This window comes from Entelurus aequoreus, linkage group LG04 (genome assembly GCF_033978785.1).
Source record: "Entelurus aequoreus isolate RoL-2023_Sb linkage group LG04, RoL_Eaeq_v1.1, whole genome shotgun sequence".
Taxonomy (NCBI): Eukaryota; Metazoa; Chordata; class Actinopteri; order Syngnathiformes; family Syngnathidae; genus Entelurus; species Entelurus aequoreus.
Window position 1 is genome coordinate 64,413,742 of NC_084734.1, and position 13,164 is coordinate 64,426,905.

General features: G+C 38.7%; 2 protein-coding genes across 4 annotated transcripts in view; one reads left to right on the forward strand and one right to left on the reverse strand.

Moving 5' to 3' along the window:
* Nucleotides 1-3,643, forward strand: part of LOC133648930 (long-chain-fatty-acid--CoA ligase 4-like) — a 23,208-nt gene extending 19,565 nt beyond the window's left edge. For all 3 annotated transcript variants that reach the window (XM_062045481.1, XM_062045483.1, XM_062045482.1), the window contains exons 14-15: nucleotides 2,500-2,657; nucleotides 2,741-3,643. In XM_062045481.1, coding sequence (XP_061901465.1) covers nucleotides 2,500-2,657; nucleotides 2,741-2,898 — 316 coding nt within the window. In that variant the 3' untranslated portion in view covers nucleotides 2,899-3,643. The remainder of the gene's footprint in view (nucleotides 1-2,499; nucleotides 2,658-2,740) is intronic.
* On the reverse strand, nucleotides 3,390-13,010 carry LOC133648931 (NTF2-related export protein 2-like). Its single transcript, XM_062045484.1, has 4 exons — nucleotides 12,850-13,010; nucleotides 12,668-12,754; nucleotides 7,114-7,258; nucleotides 3,390-3,921 (listed from the first exon to the last, which is right to left on the reverse strand). The coding sequence occupies exons 1-4, from the start codon at nucleotides 12,862-12,864 to the stop codon at nucleotides 3,737-3,739; spliced, it is 432 nt and encodes a 143-aa protein (XP_061901468.1). The 5' UTR covers nucleotides 12,865-13,010; the 3' UTR covers nucleotides 3,390-3,736.
* Nucleotides 13,011-13,164: the final 154 nt, after the last annotated feature.

The following is a 13,164-nucleotide window of genomic DNA, read 5'->3' on the forward strand; positions in this document are numbered from 1 at the left end:
TGGGGCTGGCCTCGCCGCGCTCTCCGGGGGTGGGCTCGTGGGGGCCCGGTTGCCGGTGGGGCGGGGGCGGTCTTCCCGTCCGGTTGCGGGGGGTCTCCGGGCCCCTCAGCGGGGCGTCCCGCCTTTCTGCTCGTGTGGGGTGTGGTCTCTCGCTGGCTTGGGGTCTGGCTGCCCCCTGCTTTTCTCGTGCCTTGTCCTCTGCCGGGTGCGTCTGTCTGCGGCCTGCTGCTGGCCCTTGTGGGCGGCGCGGTGGGCCGGGCTCTAGGGTTCCTGTCGCTGTCCGGCTTGGCTGTGTGGGGGCGGTGATCCCTGGTTCCCTGGGCACCACACCTACTGTTTGTGGGTTGGGCTCTCGGGGAGGCTGGGGCCGTACTCTGGCTCCCGCACACACTGGGAGTCAAATGTATTGTACATGCAGATTCACATATACTCACTTGCATACATACACACATACATAGGTACCTACGCTCCCACATACATCTTACAAATACAGTACATATTTACACACTCAAAGTTCGTACATCCACACGCACACGCTCATTATACAAACATACTGTATACACATACTGTACATATACATTCCCTGTACAAACATACATATACACATACTGTACATAGACACTCACTGTACAAACACACACATACACATACTGTACATATACATTCACTGTACAAACACACATATTGTATACACATGTTGTACATATACATTCACTGTACAAACACACACATATACATACTATACATATACATTCACTGTACAAACACACATATTGTATACACATGCTGTACATATACATTCACTGTACAAACACACACATATACATACTATACATATACATTCACTGTACAAACACACATATTGTATACACATACTGTACATATACATTCACTGTACAAGCACACATATACACATACTGTACATATACAAGTACATATGCACACATACACTCATGCACATAATCACGTTTCATCAAACATATATTAACGTTGTTGCCCTAGGGTAAACTGGGTGTAACACATGGCACACTGACAAAGCTTAACCTATTGTTACTATAACAATCTACAAGGTTATTATTAAGTAGGTTGCTTCTCTTTCTTCCCCTCCATTTTTCGGCATTCTTTCGTATCTTTACGTATATGTATTGTTGCATTTGAACAATTGTATTGTTGATAATAAAGGTAAAGTATTGGTATTGTTTATTATCAATAGCGCTATTTCTATTGGTATTCATATTGCTTAATTTTTAATAATGCTCATTGTCATTTCTGTATTTTCATTTTCACTAACTGCTTATTTGCTATTACTTTTACCATCATATTTGTACATGTAGTATTTGCTGATGTTGCTCTGTTGTTGTTGTTGTTGTTGTGTTTGCTGTTGTTGTTTTTGTCTCTCTGTCTAATCCCCCTCTTGTCCCCACAATTCCCCCCTCTGTCTTCCTTTTTTTTCTCTTTCTATCCCCTCCTGCTCCAGCCCGGCTGCACCAAATGATAATATAAATACATTTAATAAAGTCAAATACAAATAAGTCAACAAGAGAAGTATCCTACACTTCTCTTTTGTAAAGTAAATCTGAACAGCCGATACGGGCATCTACATCTGCTATATGATTTGCCTGAGAAGCTGGGCAGGACATTATGAAAAAAAATATAAAAAATCCAGGGTAAGCTTTAGAGGTCATTACAAAAATGAACTAACAAAATAAAAGTGATAAATAACATTGGAATATATGTCAAACGTGTTTTATAAATGATTGAGTGAAACTTTTATTAGTAGATTGCACAGTTCAGTACATATTCCGTACAATTGACCACTAAATGGTAACACCTGAATAAGTTTTTCAACTTGTTTAAGTCGGGGTCCAATCAATTCTTGGTAGAAGCCGAGGTCCCCAAACTACGGCCCGGATCAGGCCTGCCAGCGTCCAAAACCCGGCCCGCGGGAAGTCCCAAGTTTAAAAATAAAAAATACAAATAATATATACGGCCCCCCCCAAGTCAAAGTTCGGGGACCCCTGGGCTAGAGCAGTGGTTGTGGAGATGAATAGAAATATTTGACACTGATCAGAACCATTTTAAAGTAGTGTTAGTAGATAATGCATGTAGCACCTCATTGTTATGTAGTTGCAATTACTTTCACTTTCTTCCAACCTGAGCCACTAAATAAAGAAAGCAGTGCTTAGTGCAGCCCTGCACCAACATGTGGGATTCTTTGTTAGGGCACTTTATTTCATGGACACGTGGGCAATGAATAATTTTGGCATCATAAAGTGAATCATACCAAAAAGTGTCAATAAGGTGTAGCACATTACTCATAAATAAGACTTTACAATGGATTTTCTGAAATATGTCTCCAATATACCACATTTAGTACAATTCTTGCTTGACCTTACCAGACTTCCACTTGTACGGTTGGCTAGAATGCTTGTAAAATATTGCAGTTTCAAATATTGTTTAAAAAAAAAAAGCTGTTGTGTTTTATCCGTTCTTTTGCAGTGACCAGAACTACGTCATCAGCTTCGTGGTTCCTAACCAGAAGCGTCTGATGGAAATGGCCAAGCGGAGAGGATTAGTCGCTCCGTGGGAAGAGCTGTGCACCCACCCTGACATGGAGAAAGAAGTTCTCGGGGAGATCAAGCAAGTTGCCGCCAACAGTAAGACAATTCTACCATCCCCTGTTTGTCATGCCATTATTGTACAAAGTTAAATAAATCCACTCTTCTTTACTTCCACGTAGTTAAACTCCAGCGGTTTGAGATTCCCGCGAAGGTCCACCTGAGTCCCGAGCCATGGACGCCCGAGACCGGTTTGGTCACGGACGCATTCAAGCTGAAGCGTAAAGAGCTAAAGAACCACTATCTCCACCACATCGAGAGAATGTACGGCGGCAAGTAGCACCTCCATGCGCTTAGTGCAGCCTTCACCACTTGTCTGTAAATAGTTTTCTTGTTAACGTATGTCGGCTTCCGAAAGCACATAAATTAAACATGCACAGCGGGGAAAGTTGTAAATGGTTGTAGCCGTCATGAGTAGAATAGACTTGTCTAAAGACGTGTGGAAGTAGCTGCTTTTTGAAAAGGTGTGTTGGTACTTTGTGTGTTACTAATGGTGTGTTATGGAAATATTAATGCTCTTGTAGTTTGAGTACTGCTGATGTTACTGTGCCTTCAGTCTGCAGCTCTCCATAACTACCAGTTACACTGTTTAAAACTGCCATATGAGAAGTTTACACCAAGCATTTGGTCACTATACGGATTCATGCTTGAAAACGGTCACTTAATTTATTCTGGCTAAAGTTTTTTTCCATGCTATTTAAGTCAAGTCATGCTGAAAGTAAGACCAACTGTGGAACCACAGGAGACTCAGGAAGATCAGCACACATTTATTAAATGAAACTGCCACTTCAAGGTGCTTCTCTTGCAGCAGCTTACTTCAAGGTGGATCATAGGACATGCTTTAAAGCTGACTGTAATATACCAGGCTTATGAACATTTTTGTAAAAGGGGAACATGATTATGTTAATATCATTAGTGTTTTCTATGTGCTCATCCTTGTGAGGAAACACTGATTCATGAACTTGTTTGTATACTTCTGTACATTATCACTCCACTACGATCACGCACCTTGACCAGCTTTTCCTGAGAATAAATATCTTTTCATATTCAATGTTTGGAATTTTTTTTCATTTTATTAAAAAAAGAAAGATGTTAACTTGACCATTTAGTCAAGACTCTCAGCTGTTCCAGTCTTGGAAACGGAAACAGTCGCTTGCAATCTTCCACACAGGCTGCTCGTTGTTAGGCGACGCTTGAGCGGTTAAAAGAAAGTTCTGGTTGAAGAAACGCAGCTTGTTGCCCTCAAACTTGACGGTGCCGCAGGTCACCACCAGCAAAGTCATCTGGCCTCGGGTTGCTTGATCTGTGAAAGACGTTCAAGTTTAGACTTTGATCATTTCTGTGGGTGGTGCCTTGACACCAGGCATTGATCTTGATAATCATGGAGGGGAGACCTGAAGAATGCACACGTCCATAAAAAGCCAGACTACGATTAGCGGCCAACTGTTGCTAAACACTTAAATTCATTTTCACACATTAAACAAATACAATGTTGTAATTAAATGTGCAGCAGTCACACAGTTGCAGGTTTACATTAAAGGTTTAATAGGTTTGAGTGTCAGTGTTTTTATACATTTTCATTTGTTGCAGCCCATCACTAATATTTGGACTGCCACCTCATAGTTTTGCTTCTTAACACAGGAATCAGTGTTGCAAATGTTGTTGCTGTATTTAGACACTGGGGATGTTACTAAATGTATCCGGAGGTGTCTGTACGCAGTCTTCAGTTAGCTACAGGCATATAAAAAAAAAATTGCCACGCGCTACACATTAAAAGCAAGAAGACGGCAAGTGTTCCTTGCGTCATGCATTTACTCACTAATCAAACAAGCAGTGAGGAAAGGCAAAATATTGGGGCAAGGGAGAGGAGATCCTGACATGCAAAGCACCTCTACAAAGGGGAACAGCACTTTCTAGGGGTCATTTTGCCTATGATTCACAATCCTTGAGACAAGAACACAGCTTTTATATTATTTAATGCAATCTAAAATATATGTAAATAAAAGTAACATTGGAGCCATGACGTCATTGCGTCTTGCGTGTATTCCTAACAAATAACCATGGAGGAAGCGGCAACAATACTACATTTCGTGACTTGAATAATAACCAAGTCTTAGCGATAAGGACTTTCATTTAGCAGTGCATTGATCGGAGCGAGGCAACGTCCTGCTGCTGCTGTGTTATTCTCAGCTGGTGAGCTGCTTTTCTCGCCTCGGTGCTCGTGAAATCAAATTAACTTTATTTATAAAGCACATTTAAAATTTACCACAGGGGTAGCCATAGTGCTGTACAATAGGCAAGTTAAAAGAACACAAGAAAAACGAGCCAACACAAACAGAGCACGATAAAAAAAATAAAAATAATTAAACATAGAAACAGGTTCATAGCAGGGTAGAGAGTGTAAAAGACCAGGGAATACAAGTGTGTTTTTAAGAGCGATTTAAAAGCAGGAAGAGAGGAGGCCTGTCTAACACTCAAAGGTAAGTCGTTCCAGAGCTTGGGAGCAGCAGCGGTGAAAGTTAATTCTAGCTCATAAATAATGCCTCTCACTTTGATAGTAAAATGATGCAGACATTGACTGAGAAGTTGGTCAATGACAAGCCAATTTCTACCCGCAGATGGCGAGAAACATGCAAAATATGCTGGTTTGTACCCCTTGCCCCTTTTTTTTTAACCCTTTGCAAGGACTGAGCCATTCATCTAAACCAGGGGTCGGCAACCTTTACCACTCAAAGAGCCATTTTGGCAAGTTTTACAAATTAAAGAAAATAATGGGAGCCACAAAAAAAAAATTTAAATTTTAAATGAAAAACACCGCATACAAAGCTTAAATTGCTTTGTGCTATGTTAACCAGGGGTCTCAGACACACGCACCGGCACGCAACTTACTATGGAAATTTGATATTAGTGCAGCCCGCGAGTTTTGAATGAATGGCGCTTGATAGCGTCATACTTGCCAACCCTCTCATTATTTCCGGGAGACTCCCGACTATCAGGACGGGCTGGCACTGCTTTTAGCGCCCTCTACAGCCTGCCAAAACAGTGTACCTGCTCGACCACATGTAGAATGCAGCTTCAGCTTGCTCACGTAAGTGACAGCAAGGCGTACTAGTTCAACAGCCACACAGCTTACACTGACAGTCGTACAAAAACAACTTTAACACTGTTACGTTACAAATATGCGCCACACTTTGAACCCACACCAAAAAAGAATGACAAACACATTTCTGGAGAACATCTGCACTGTAACACAACATAAACACAACACAACAAATACCCAGAATCCCATGCAGCCCTAACTCTTCCGCTCAACCGACGCACGGAGGGGGGGAGGGTTGATGTGTGGGGGGGGTTTGGTGGTAGCGGGGGTGTATAATCTAGACCGGAAGAGTTAGGGCTGCATGGGATTCTGGGTATTGGTTGTGTTGTGTTTATGTTGTGTTACGGTGCGGATGTTCTCCAGAAATGTGTTTTTCATTCTTTTTTGGTGTGGGTTCACAGTGTGGCGCATATTTGTAACGTAACAGTGTTAAAGTTGTTTTATACGGCTACCGTCAGTGTAACTGTGTGGCTGATGAGTAAGTATGCTTTGCTGTCTCCTACGTGTGCAAGTAAAAGCTACATACATCATGTGGCCGGGCTGGCACGCTGTTTGTAAACGCTATAGAACGACAATTACTGCAGTGCAATTAGGGCACGCCCTTAATTTAGTAATTAGAGTGAAAATAGGATTATATTTGCCCTGGGAGTTTTCTAGGAGAGGCACTGAGATCCATGAGTCTCCTGGGAAAATCGGGGGTCGGCAAGTATGCAGCTGAGCCGCATCAGAGTGGTCAAAGAGCCGCATGCGGCTCCGGAGCCGCGGGTTGCCGACCCCTGATCTAAACGGTGATATAAGAACATCCTAACAGTCTGCACCCCAGTGACCGCAGACCTTGTACAGTAGGTGTTATGTTTGTTGGCTCTCATGAAGTTTGCATTGAGTGATTTAGTTGAAGGAAAAAGCGAACGTTGTGATGCATATGTGAAATTAAGCACCACCATATGCTTAAAATGAGAAAAATATGTAAATGTTATGAATGTGCCAGTTACTACGTTACATATACACTTACAGCGTGTATATAAAACGATGATAGAGGATCTTAAGAGTGACTCCTACAGGCTCCATTGTAAGCAGACTTGTGATCGCATTTATTTACTATTTAGAATGCATAAAAAAGATAACGTGTTCTTGTCTTACATAAGGATTGTGAATGATAGGCAAAAAGTGCAGTTCTCCTTTAATAAGTGAGCAGCCCAGCCACTGACTAGTGTGCCTAGAAGTCACTTGTCATCTTCCCAATTAATGACGTAAACCAACGGTGACCACAGCTTGCTATTTTTAATGTGTCAGCGTCACAGATTTACACATACCACCGCCACAAATAGAACGTCATCCCACTGATAAACTTAGTTGCCATTTCTGCCATAATCTTTCTTTGCGCGCTCGACTTACCGTGAACTGGTTGACAATCCAATGTATGAACTTGGAACTCGCTAGAAGGCAGTGCCTCGAAAAACTCGCCCAGGGCATCGAGTCCTGACACAGTGTTTCCATTCCACACCAGGGTTGCCTTGTCCAAGTACAGTCGAGTCAGGTTCTGAAACAAACACAACAAATATACAAACTAGAAAATACCCAAGGAAATTTTGCTAACTGTGCCCTGAAAATCTGGCCCGGTCGATCAAAGCTTGCATACTTATTAAATGGCACCAAGTATTCAAATGAGGGATGTCCGATAATGGCTTTTTTGCTGATATCCGATATTCCGATATTGACCAAGCCCTTAATTACCGATACCGATACCGATATATATAGTCGTGGAATTAACACATTATTATGCCTAATTTGGACAACCAGGTATGGTGAAGATAAGGTCCTTTAAAAAAATAAAATAAATAAATAAGAAATCAATTAAAAACATTTTCTTGAATAAAAAAGAAGGTAAAACAATATAAAAACAGTTACATAGAAACTAGTAATTAATGAAAATGAGTAAAATTAACTGTTAAAGGTTAGTACTATTAGTGGACCAGCAGCACGCACAATCATGTGTGCTTAAGGACTCTATTGATATATAATGTAGGAACTAGAATATTAATAACAGAAAGAAACAACCCTTTTGTGTGAATGAGTGTAAATGGGGGAGGGAGATTTTTTGGGTTGGTGCACTAATTGTAAGTGTATCTTGTGTTTTTTTATGTAGATTTAATTTTAAAAAATATAAAATAAAAACCGATACCGATAATAAAAAAACGATACCGATAATTTCCGATATTACACTTTAAAGCATTTATCGGTCGATATTATCGGACATCTCTAATTCAAATCCATGATTTTTAGGTTTAAACATGCAAAATTAGCTAAAAAGCTAGTATAAAACAATAGCATGATGTAAGCATACTTCTAAAATGGCACCAAGTATCAAAATCTATGATTTTTAGATATAAACATACAAATTACCGGTAGCTAAAAAGCTAGCATAAAACGTTAGTATGTTAACATTAGCATGCTAATATATGAGACGTTAGCATACTTCCAAAATGGCGTCAAAGGCCATGATTTTTAGGTTTAAACATACAAATTTAGCTAAAAGGTGAGCATAAAATGTTAGCATGCATTAGCCTGATGACATAGGACAAGTTAGCGTACTTCTAAGACAAGTATTAAAATGCACTATTTTTGGGCGTAAACATACAAAATTAGCTGGACAGCTAGCATAAAACGTTAGCATTTTAATATAAGAGACGTTAGCATACTTCCAAGATGAATATGAAAAAATCCATGATTTTTAGGTTTAAACAAAAAAAAAAAAGTTAGCATGCTAACGTTAGCATGATGATATATCAAATCACATTATATTTATATAGCACTTTTCATGCACAGGCAATAGCAAACACAAAGTGCTGTACAAACAAAACAGACAAAAAAATAATCGAAGAAGGAGAATAAGACACATACAGCACTTTTGAAAATAAAGCAAAAACAAAACATGGCATGGCACTGAGGATTTGAGGAAAAACGCCACCTTCGAGGCGTTCACAATGTAGAATAACTAAAATTACCATTTTAAAAATATATAATATAAAACGTATGATAAAATATATGTAACATTTTTTAATATAAATATTACATTAGTAAATTAATAAAAACAACATTTAGGGAATAACATTAGCAATATTAATGATTAAGATAAAAAACAACAATAAATAATAAAAAACAAACAGATGATTAGTAAAAAGCCTGATTAAAAAGGTATGTCTTTAGACTTTTTTTTTAAAAACAATTCTACGCTCTGTGCAGTCCTGAGGCTCTCTGGCGAGCTGTTCCACAGGTGGGGGCCATAGTGGCTAAATGCCGCCTCACCGTGGGTCTTTCTTTGTCCTGGTATTTGGTAAAGCTAAAAGGCCAGTGCCAGAGGACCTGAGGATCCACGAGGGCTGACACGGTAAAATCAGGTCAGATAGAAAAGAAGACATGAAGACATTTAAAAACTAACTGCTTGTCAAAATACTAAATGTTGACATGCATTCTGTCACCATACAGTATAGAACATACAGTATAGACCAGTGGTCCCCAACCACCGAGCCGCGGCCCGGTACCAGTCCGTGGATCAATTGGTACCGGACCGCACAAGGAAAAAAAAAAAAAGTTTTTTATTTATTTATTTTAAATTAAATCAACATTAAAAACACAAGATACACACACTTACAATTAGTGCAGCAACCCAAAAAACCTCCCTCCCCCATTTACACTCATTCACACTCATTCGCACAAAAGGGTTGTTTCTTTCCGTTATTAATATTTATGGTTCCTACATTATATATCAATATAGATCAATACAGTCTGCAGGGATACAGTCCGTAAGCACACATGATTGTATTTTTTTATGACCAAAAAAAAAAAAAGTCCACTATAAACATAAAAAAACAAAAACACATTTGTTTTTGTTTTTTAATGCATCATAAGTCGTAAATAAATAAATACATAAAAAGTCCGCTAACAATGGAGTCTATGGGGGCTCTCTATTTTACCCACAAAACCCTCTAAATAACCATCCAAAACACGCAAAAAATAATCTATTTACATATTGTGACCTGAATATTAACCAAACATTAATAACGTTGTTATTATAAGCGCTAAATCAGACAAATTATTTTTAGCATTGATAACCAAGAGCTAACGATAGTTTATTATAGTTTATAGTGGACTCAAGGAGAGACTTTAATTTAATTATAAAATGAAACCGAAGATGGCAGTAATGCAACATATTTGGATGCAAACTGTCGTAAAATTGTAAAGAAGAAGCACTGCAGAATTGAGCCGGCAACGTCTTGTTTGCTGCCACTCTGCGTCTGCTGCATCGTGTCTCAGCTCGTCAAAGTCATTGTAGATTATAAATCATGCCTCTCACCTGGATATTAAAAGGATTTAGCCATGAATTTAGAAGTTGTTCATCTGTGACATTCAGTTTATATCCAGAGATGGAGACAAGCGCACTACAACAGAAGACTGTGTCTGCAGTCATGGAGAAAGGATGAGGAAATGAAAAAAAACTAAAAATAATTTGCAGGACGTCAGAAAGGAAATGGAGGAAAAATAAACTAATAATTAACCATCAAATATTACATGAACAGCAAAAAATATACAACACGGCGGTTAAGAACGCAATAAACACTTTTTTCTCCATAGTAATTGCAAACAAAAGGAATAACCCCAGAGTCCTTTTTGCAACAATTAACCATTTGTTTAACCCTAATTTTAATATTATACCTCGCACACCTATAGACTCCCTTTGTGAGCAGTTTGCAGACCACTTCAGAGATCAAATAAACACCATTAGATGTGACATATTATCTTCTCACACTGCCTTTAATCCATCTGAGTATCTGTTTTTACCCGGGGAAACATTGGACAGTTTTGTCCTGGTTAATGCCGAGATGCTTGACAGGGTTTTTTCTACAATAAAACCCACCACATGTCTTTTAGATTCAATTCCAACCAAATTTTTGGGAATATTTTATGGTTCTTTGAGGAGATTTTAAACATCTTAAATTGCTTTCTTCAAATGGGAGTCTTTCCTGCTTCTTTTAAAAAAGCGGTGGTGAGGCCCCTGCTAAAGAAAAGCAATTTAGATGCTGACAATTTAAATAATTACATACCAGTATCAAACTTACCATTTTTAAGAAACATTTTAGAAAAACTTGTTTTCAAACAAGTATATGATTTTTCAAATAATCGCAATATTTTAGAGAAGTTTCAGTCTGGTTTTAGGGTGAATCACAGTACAGAGACAGCCCTTTTAAAGATCGTGAACGGTCTCAGGTTGAGTGCTGACTCTCAAAAACTGTCAGTCTTGGTTCTACTGGATCTTAGTGCTGCCTTTGATACAGTAGATCACCTCATTCTTCTAAATTGACTGGTTCAAATGGTTCACTTCCTATCTGTCAGACAGAACATTTTTAGTAAGTATGGATACAATTTTAGGTCCTATTCTTTTTAATATTTACATGATTCCACTTACAAGTGTCATCAGGAGACATGGAATTAATTTCCACGGTTATGCTGACGACACACAGTTGTATATTTCCATGTCTCCTGATGACACAAGACCAATTGATACTCTTTTTAATTGCATTTTAGATATTAAGTCCTAGATGGCAGATAACTTTTTACAGCTTAACCAGGACAAGACTGATATCTTGGTCATCGGCCCTGAGACCCTGAGAGAGAAACACATATCAAAACTACAACCATTGTCTTTAACTCCATCACTTCAAGTGAAAAATCTGGGCGTCGTTTTCGACTCTGACCTTTTATATACCACATGTAAAAAATATAACAAAAACATTTTTTTATCATCTTAAGGATAGCCAGAGATTGATTTGATGCAGCAACTTTTTTAATATTTTGTCGTGTGGATTAAAATGTATTATTAATCTAAACGAGAACATATGGCCATCCTATCAGTCGCCATCACAATGAGAGCAGACATTGTACATTGTACGGTAAGCGATCGTTTCATTATGTTTGTGGTTTATATTTCATGTTTCGCACTTAGCCCTACTGCTACATTAATGCTTAGTGTTTCACTAAAGCTGGATCTGTTTAGCAGAGCCTCTAAAACTTGTAGCTCATCCTCCCTATACTAAGGATCAACAATATAAGTTTCTGGAAAATAATTTGTCCCAAAGTAATCGTTATTGGCTCTCACAAAGTCTGCATGGTTTGCATTGTTGTTGGTGATGAAGGGATCTGTGGTTCCTACCTCTACATCACACGATCACTAGCTCAAAGTGTCTCGGGAATCTCTGTGAGATTGCTACTATTTTGATCTATTTATTCTCAAACTTTGTCAGTCTTTCAGTGTCATACATCAAATATATATGATAATAGCTTCAAAATAGAGGCAACTTGTTTTTCCACTCTACTGGTACTTTAAAGGGGCGTGACATAGCTAAGGATATTTATGGTACACTTCAATTATATACACTGCATACTTAGTCAATGTGTTTGCTTGTGATGTAGCTTGTGGAATAAATAAAAAGTTTGGTTGCAAATGCACCTTGGTACTCAAAATTCGAAGTTTATGTGTTCTATTTAAAACATAGCCTAATCATGTTCTCCTTTAGGGGGTTACCCACATATGCGGTCCTCTCCAAGGTTTCTCATAGTCATTCACCGACGTCCCACTGGGGTGAGTTTTTCCTTGCCCGTATGTGGGCTCTGTACAGAGGATGTCGTTGTGGCTTGTACAGCCCTTTGAGACACTTGTGATTTAGGGCTATATAAATAAACATTGATTGATTGATTGATAAAACTTGCTGAGACTGAACCAACAGCGCCTCTGCTGGTTACCGCCAAGTGGTGCACTCTTCTTTGAAAAAAACAACTAGTTAAACAAACTGAATAATGTTTCCTGACATAACCAAAACAGCTACCATGACTACATAATACATTGAATTTAAAGCTCAATTAGTTTTCGCAAAATATCCTACTCAGTACTCACCCTTCTCTTCTTATCTACGCAGTCATAGTAAATGTTGACAAACTCCTCCGAATATCTGCACGACTGGTCAACATGGCTTCGAAAATCCTGCGACGGTAAACATGTCCTTCGTTAAAAACTAGCCACAAGCTAACCAACCACATTTTTATCGGTCATAGAAGCCAGTTTAAATTGTAACTTACCACTGCAGCTGCCATTAGCTACACTTGTACTTAACTAGTCAAGAAACTTTGAAGTATTATAATTGTAATATTGTACATTGAACGTGTTATCTGGAACTGCTTAATTTTCTAACAGTTGCTTAGCAAGTAGTAGCGTGGATGTTTTACTTCCTGCGTTAGAAACTCGACCTACCAAAATAAAACAACTGTGTGATATTTGCAATTTAGATGGGTGCTCTGGTGGTTCCATACAGTTGTTTACATTTAAATATTACTTAAAAAAATATATAAAAAAAATAGACCAAAAATATAAAGCATTTCAATGTCGCAGCGTTG

What these genes read in the sequence shown, in the direction of transcription:
- LOC133648931 (XM_062045484.1), bottom strand. An exon ending in GCGTAGATAAGAAGAGAAGG is followed by an intron (nt 7,259 to 12,667) that starts GTGAGTACTGAG and finishes TGTTTGTTTCAG; the next exon opens with AACCTGACTCGACTGTACTT. An exon ending in GGATTGTCAACCAGTTCACG is followed by an intron (nt 3,922 to 7,113) that starts GTAAGTCGAGCG and finishes CGTCTTTCACAG; the next exon opens with ATCAAGCAACCCGAGGCCAG.